The sequence below is a fragment of the Montipora capricornis genome, chromosome 12 (assembly GCF_036669925.1).
Source record: "Montipora capricornis isolate CH-2021 chromosome 12, ASM3666992v2, whole genome shotgun sequence".
Taxonomy (NCBI): Eukaryota; Metazoa; Cnidaria; class Anthozoa; order Scleractinia; family Acroporidae; genus Montipora; species Montipora capricornis.
The window spans coordinates 10,997,972-11,005,756 of NC_090894.1; the positions used below are offsets into that span (position 1 = coordinate 10,997,972).

Consider the following 7,785-nt stretch of genomic DNA (forward strand, 5'->3'; position numbering starts at 1 on the left):
GACCCACATGTTTGGCCAAATTGGGGTCCCAAGCATTTTTTGGGGGTCCCAAAATCTTGGTGACCCTCTGCGAGAAAAAGAGAGTAACCAACTTGGAATTAACATTGACACATATGCATAGGAACGGCCGACAAAGGCTTTTTCTAGAGCCGTTACATTCATTCCTGAACAAGAACTCTGTTAATGAAAGAGCACCCTTTCCAAGGGTTTACGCATCACTGGTTTGCTCCCTTAGGAGCAACGAACAGTGACGTCTTTTGCTATATATTTGCATTCAGTTACTTGCAGAGTACATTCCTCTGAAGAAGAGCGCAGAAGGCGGTCGAAAATTTAGTTTTAACCATTTTAGATGTTTTAAATCCCCTTTCTTAGAACTTCAATTATGATCACAGATCGCTCCAACAGTTTTACAAACAACAGAATATACTGACAAATCAAAGCAAGTCAGTGCCTTGCGTCCTGGGACGCATTAAAATTTCGATGATGCATTTTTTGGATTTTATTTGCGTAAAAATGCACGATTTCTGCATTAACGCGATCCCTGCTGGTTGTTGGCTTGATTACCAGTATCCTCCCAAGCTGATGACCTTAGGTCTTTATCACCTGTTCCTTTATGGGGGAGGAATGCATGACTGATCCTTAAGGATATCTGTATGGGAAGTTAGATTACCAGAGGCTGTTTAGGAAAGGAGCTATTGGAGGATGCTCAGGAGTGGGGCTGGACAATCTGCGAGCCGGCGAGTCACGCGAGCCATCCGACTTTCCCATGTAAGTCTAAGCACCCATTTCAAATAGCGCTGATAAACAGTTTTCAAGTCTAAAACCCATTTTAAAATGGTTAGCTTTCAATAACTGTGTGACTCACATGTTGACTCACATGGCTCGCCATGTTGGCTCGCTGGCTCACGCATAATTGTCCATTTAATTGTCCTCAGAACTCAGGAATCTTACCCAAGTTAGTGGAAGAAATGCGCCTTGGCTGATTATGCAGCACTGGGTTGTGTGGGTGATTCAGTTTTCCATAAATACTAAGGTGCATGTATATGTTTATTGTTATACACTCATCACAATAATAATGTCATTGTTAACTAATAGGAATATGACATAATTTTCAAAACTTGACCAGTTTTTTTATTCAGGTAAAGGGAAGACCATTAAAACAAATACTTCCCAAGTAGGCAGTATTGTGCTAAAAATTTTACCAGTAGTTTCAAATTAAATTATGCCAACACTGAGCAAAATCTTGAAGAAAAAGAAGTAAAGTTATTTATTGCAGAACTCAAACCAAACTATGAACTCTTAGATCAGAGCCACAAGTTCATTATCTGATCACATCACTGCTTTTTGATCTCCTTCAGAGCAACTTGTGATTTGCCTCGTTGAATGAGTTCTTTCTCTGCCACATCAAACAAGTGAGATGTTCTGAAGTCCATTTCAGCAAGCAGCCTTATCAGGCTAACAATCTGAAAGGTTTTCAATGCTGAAAAGTCCAATTTCAAAACTGCTTTTTCCAAGTAATCCAAAAATTCCCTGCTTCCTGTCTTTGCAAAGGCAAATCCTGAAAGCAACTGATTCAGCTGAGAAAAATTCAAATTAGAAACCCTACGTTGAAGAAGCTCCATTTCCACTGCTTGATAAACTGTTTCACTTCTGATTCCAAGTTTCTGGAAACACCAAGTGTACAAACACAAATCTTTATTCCCAACTGCTTTAAAGTCAGAGGATAAAAACCATGAGGCAACTTTGTCGCTGAGGTCAGGATAAGAGCTTCCCTTAGCTCGTGCATAGGACCACAGAAGATGAACAGTACACCCAAAAAAAGAGTTCAAGCCACGGACTAAAACTTCATCTTTGACCAAATCATAGACCCTGGAATCATACAATCCAACTTTTGTAAAACACCAAACTAAGTTTGAAAGAAAATCACTTGCGCATCCCTGTACACCATGCAGAACAAACTCTTCATCGATTAGTCTAAAAATTTTGTGATACCTTCTGTTGGACTTGGAGTTGGCAAATGCCCATGGTATTAAAAATTGGTTCTTACAAAGGAAGCTTGTTACTCCCCTTTGTAAGATTTCTTGCTTGGTAAAGGAAAAAAGTTTCTCAGCCTCAACGCCTTTCCTGGCAAATGCAAAAATCAACTGAGAAAGTTCATAATCCTCAAAAGATGACATGTTCCGCAAATAAATAGCCTCACGGTAACACTCAAATAATTCTGAGGTCACATTCCTTGACTTTGAAAAAGTCATGAGACTTCCCACAAGTTCCAGATTGCTGAAATCAGATAACTTTATCTCCCCACTTAAAATTGCCTTCTCTATCTTCGACAAAAGCATACTATCTTTCATATTACAAAAAGCAAGTCCTGTCAAAACCTGATTTAGTGCTGCAATGTCAAAGGACGTAACATCCCTATACAGAATTTCTCTTTCACAAGCTAGAGCCAAATCATGGATCATACCCTGATCTACTCCAACCTTGCCTGTTGACCACAAAATAAGTGCAAGGTCTCTGTCACTGCTATCAGAAATGTGATTTGTTATCTCACCCAACAATTCCAAAAACAGACCCCTTTTTCCGTCTAGGCTCCCATCTGAAGTCAAGATATCCTTCTGTGCCTGAAATTTCTGCACAATGTTGGTAACACAATAAAGGATGGCAACTCTGTTTCTTTGAACCATGGGACAGGAGTCTTTGAAATTTTCATAAACTTCAAACAGGCCAGGCAAATTTCGCATAGCAAAAATAACTTCACTTAGAGCAACTTCTTCCAAGCGACCAGAAGGTTTTGATGATTGATTGACAACACTGTTGTCTTCACGAGATGACGTTTTGGAGAAAGACCGATTTGCCAACACTCTTGAGAATCCTGAAAGGGGCGTTACATTGGAACTACACACATGGTGCACGAAAGTTTTCTGATTCAGTCCCCAGCATTCAAAGGCTAAAACACTTCTCGACAGTCGTGCTAAGCTTGCTCTGTACATAGTTCTCCTACCAGATATAAAGAATAATAATTAATGATGACAGCCACTGCTGTGGATATGTGCAAGACCTCCATGGTACAATAAATATTATCATGATATCATTTATTTTCCTAAATATACACATATGCACCTTGCCCATAAAGGATATAGACCTCATGGCTTTTATCATGCAAATATTGATGTTGTGCTGTTAAATTAAAAGGGACAGTTTCACAGGTTTTGCCCTCGTCCAAGCTTTGGCGCTAGAAGTAAATTTTACGATTTCTTACTTTATTACATCCATTTAGAAATCACTGGTGATCCTTGCAACCTCAGCAGTGCAATTTATTCCCAAACTGCACTATTTTTTCGTCTAAATTGCACCATTTTTCCCCAGCCAATGAGAAAGGAACAATAAAACAAAACAACCAATCGGATTTCAAGGCTTGTTTAAGGTAACCAATCAAACTGCAAGAAAATGAAAGACAAAGAAAACAATTGTGTGGTGAATTTTGCATTGTTTGTTCCCAACTGGATCAATAAAATATTGGTACTGACTAAAATCCTGTATTTTAGTGATTGAATAATTGTGTGATTTCCAAATGGATGTAATAAAGTGGTAATTGAACTTCGAGTCGTGCAATTTTGGTCTGAAATCATACTTGTACTTTCAAATTGATTTTGAAATCACATGTATGATTTCAGACCAAATTGAACTCCACTCAATTCAATTACCATTATAAACCAGATGATGTTCATCAATCACAGAGGGTATTAAAAGCAAATACCCTGAATGACTGAGGCCCAAATTCGGTGGAAGATACTGCAGGTTTACATAGAAAATATCAAATTTAGTTTTGAACATCAAATTTACTGTACGGGCTGAACATTTTATTTTACGCACAAGTTATCTAACTGCATGTAGTAGATTCATAACACAAAGGAAATGATTGCACAAGGAATTCCAATGAGTAATTCCACTTTTACAGTATTGTTTCCGTTTCCTGCATCAGTGCTTTCGATTGTTGTAACTGATGTAACAGTTTGCCCATGCACAAAAATGAAACCCTCCCTTTAAAGTGAAGAGGCTTGTATCAAGGCAGCGCAAGGTCACCCACTGCCTCACTTCCATTTGTTGGCATGGCAACTCAGCCCTCTGCTGCTTGGAGTTAAAACACAGGTTGAGTCACACTTCTACATCTTGGACAGATTGAAATGGAAGAGAGATGCCACCTTCCCCCTAATTCAAGGATGAAAGGCCAAAATGTGCCATTTTTTGGGGGGAGGGGTGGTGTCAATTTTTCATTTAATCACAGGCACCTCAAGCTAAGTGTGAGTAACCTGCGATCACGCCCATTTTTAGCTTCGCCCATATGTTCTCTATGTCGTCGCTTGCTAAAATTGTGCTTGACCAAAAGTCTCTCAAGAATTCCGGACGGTCATTTTGACTGACTAACTCGTGATCTGATTGGCTGTTAAAATGCCGGAAGTGAAAATGCCATCGTGATTGCGTGGAGCTCTCACGAAGTCCTCGCAACTAATCCGCAATAAGCGTACGAAGAAATCTGCTGCCTTTTGTTCTTACAATGACGTTGACGGTGCAACTAGATTTTATTTGTATAAATGGAGATGCGCCATCTGAAACATCTCAGAACTTGTCCAGAATCGGGTTTGAATCTCTGGAAAGAGTGAAATTAGCGATTCTGTTAATTGTAGAACTCTGTGGCCATTTGGTTGAAAGTACTTTGGCACAAACTTCCCAGATGTTTTGAAAGCTAAATAGCTGGTTCTTTTAAATGGCAACGAAAGCCGATGCATATTGGTTTCCTGGATGAGACAAAGGACATATACATATCCACATGAGGAGATGCTGATAAAATCTCAAGTTACGCGAATGCATGTTTTGAATAACTGTGTATCAAACGGATTTATTTACTTACTGTACCTGACAAGGTTTGCTTGTACAATTTGGAGTCAAGATTGCTTCATACTATTTCCAGTTGAGTTGACTTAAAACTCGCATTCCAGAAACTAAAATGGAATGTTTCCATTGAGACCAATTGTACAAAAGTAAAAGAAACTTTGCGAGTAAGAGAGTCCATCTTACTGTTCATACTCCATGAAAAAATTAACAGCTGAGCTTACTTATCATGATTTTACTGCGCGCAATTCTAGAAATACACTGCAACTAAAAATTACCCGAAAAAAATCACCAAAGAAACCTTTATGGGCAAACACATTAAAGGAATACTGTATTTCTCTTCTTTTTTCTTTACAAATCTATTGCCAAACCGTCCAACGACAAAATGCTAGGTTATCTCAATTGCAAATTAAGATGTCAAGCTTACAAGATTGCATAGTCAGTGAAGTTTGGAAGAAGAATTACACTGGCCTAATTGCCACAATATAGTCGTCGAAAAGGTACAGAAAGTAACATTCCCCATGCTTCAAATTTGTTTTTCTCAAATTAAAGCCAAAGGTAACTTTCGAAGTTGTTTATAATTCCTCCCACCATAATTTAAACTCTGGTCAAAACAAAATAGTGTGTAGTGTGTATTTGTGTAATGATAGTAAATTTGATTGACCGATGAAGTACATGTCAATCAATAAAAAAAAAAAGGGTAGAAGGAATTTCTAAGAGGAATTTGGTCAGGCTCTCTATTTTTCGTTTCCCCAACTCTACAATACGTACCACACAAAACTAAAATAGAGCCTGATCGCAGGTTAACCCTTTCACTCCCAATAGTGCCACTTATAGATTTTACTCGTCAATGGGGAACCCCATGGGGCTGAAAGGGTTAAAGTGTGAGGGAAATTAGCCAACAAATGTATAAGGATTTGTATGGGAATCTTGATAAATTAGACCCGAGAAGGTATTTAAATGAAAAAAGTTCTCAATTAAAAAGCCTAACCTTATTGCCATTACAGGTCGCTTCCTTCTTGTGTGGTTTTTTTCCAATGACACATTTTTTATTCCCCCTGGGTCCCGACTTGACTGCACTGTCTCACTCGTCCAATTAATGTCACACCTCCTTTGTGTTACAAAGCCGGTTACAAAGTTCAACCATCCAACATTACTGAGAAATCAACCTTCTGAAAATGTTTTTCGTTCTGATCAAGTGTACAAACTACTATCTAAGGTCTCTCGCTGGGATGCTATTGCCTTGTTGTTGGGTTGAAATGAAAGTTTAATCTTTGTCAATTGATTGTGATGTGGAATTGTAACTGTGGGAACATTTTATCCTGGAATATTTTACTCATTTTGGTGGGCTGCAATGAATGGCACGCAGCCTTGGGAATTTATAAATTATACCATTGATAACTGAGGAATTGAATATGACTTAAATCGTGTTGAACCTGGAAAAAAACCAAACAGGAAGGAAGCAAGCCACAATGACGGTAAGGTAGAGATTTTTTATAGAAATTATTTTCGTATATTAAGTATCTTCTTAAGTCTTTTTTTTGGATTCCCATACAAATCCTTTCATTTTTGTTGGCTAATTCCCTCACACTGAGCTTGGGGTAAAAAAGGGTAAAGTCTGCTTACGAAACAAGTGGCCCATTAGGCCGGAGCTTATCTCGGTTTCTGTAGCATGAAGCAACTAGGGGTATAATTTCTACTCCCCCTGGATGGGATGCCAGTCCATCGCAGGGTTACCGCCAGCATTTTATGCACCTGGGTGGAAAGAGGCACCATGAGAGCAAAGTGTCTTGCCCAAGAACACAACACAATGTCCCATGTCCCCCACCAGGAACCGAACCCGGACCACTCGATCTGGAGTCGAGCGCACTAACCATGATGCCACTGCGCCACGCAGGAAGGAAGCAAGCCACAAATGGCAACAAGGGTAGATTTTTTAATAGAGATCATTTTCGTGTAATTTTCTTCTCAAGTCTTTTTTTGGGATTCCCAGACAAACCCTTTTATCTTTTCCCTGAGCCTGGAGCTTGGGGTGCCTGTAATTCTGTCCACAATCATAGTCTACAGTCATTTGTTATTCAAAATAGTGCAAATTAGGTACGTTGGTTTCGATGAATTCGATCCAGACAAGTGGTTTTAAAAAAAGTTCATCTTACAGACAAAAAAAAAACTCAACAGGCGCGTTTTGCTACAGAGATTACATAGTTTGTAAAAAATAAAATAATAATTTCACAAGTCGAATAACGGGAATTATGCTCACCTGTGTGATGTTTAAAGAAAAGGTTAAGGGCCATCAATCTAAAATTACACTTCAGTTCTATGAACGTATAAACACGCTTTTGGGCACATTCACATCAAAAGATGTCTCCCACGGGCAAAGCGTTCATGTTACTCCGAAGTCTGCTCCGTCTAGAATCAAGATGGCGGAAACAGCAAACGTCCACCACAGGCAGCCCGTAAATAAACCAATTAACAAGCCGGGTGCACGTGCTATACGTTGACATGATATTCGAAACGTCACAACCGGAAGTGCGTTTCAAGCTTGATACCAGGGAAAACGATGAAATTTGGCGTGAAGATGAACGAACCTGGGTTCCGAAGGAGATCCGGAGATCTCGGGTTCAAGACCCGCTCTGACCACTCTTTGAATTTGTTCCTGATAGTCCCTGGTTCAACTTCCCAGCTGCACTTGGGATTCTTAACAGAACTTTGTTGTGTGTTCAGTTGTTTCGTTGATTGTGTTTCATTGGACCTGAAAAGCCCCTAATGCGTGGATGGCGTAGCGGGTGCTTCATTTCGTACGGGACCCGAGACGGGACTGTGCTCGGGTGACACTGCAATGGATAATCATTTTGTTTACTAAAAATTTAGTCAGAGAGTGTCTAACACGTTGTT

At 39.4% G+C, this 7,785-nt stretch overlaps 1 protein-coding gene across 1 annotated transcript; it reads right to left on the bottom strand.

Annotated features, from left to right (window-relative positions):
- Positions 1–1,029: 1,029 nt before the first annotated feature.
- On the bottom strand, positions 1,030–7,352 carry LOC138027660 (uncharacterized). Its single transcript, XM_068875221.1, has 2 exons — positions 7,151–7,352; positions 1,030–2,997 (listed from the first exon to the last, which is right to left on the bottom strand). Exon 2 carries the CDS (start codon positions 2,988–2,990, stop codon positions 1,335–1,337), a length of 1,656 nt encoding a protein of 551 aa, XP_068731322.1. The 5' UTR covers positions 2,991–2,997; positions 7,151–7,352; the 3' UTR covers positions 1,030–1,334.
- Between the last annotated feature and the right edge of the window lie 433 nt (positions 7,353–7,785).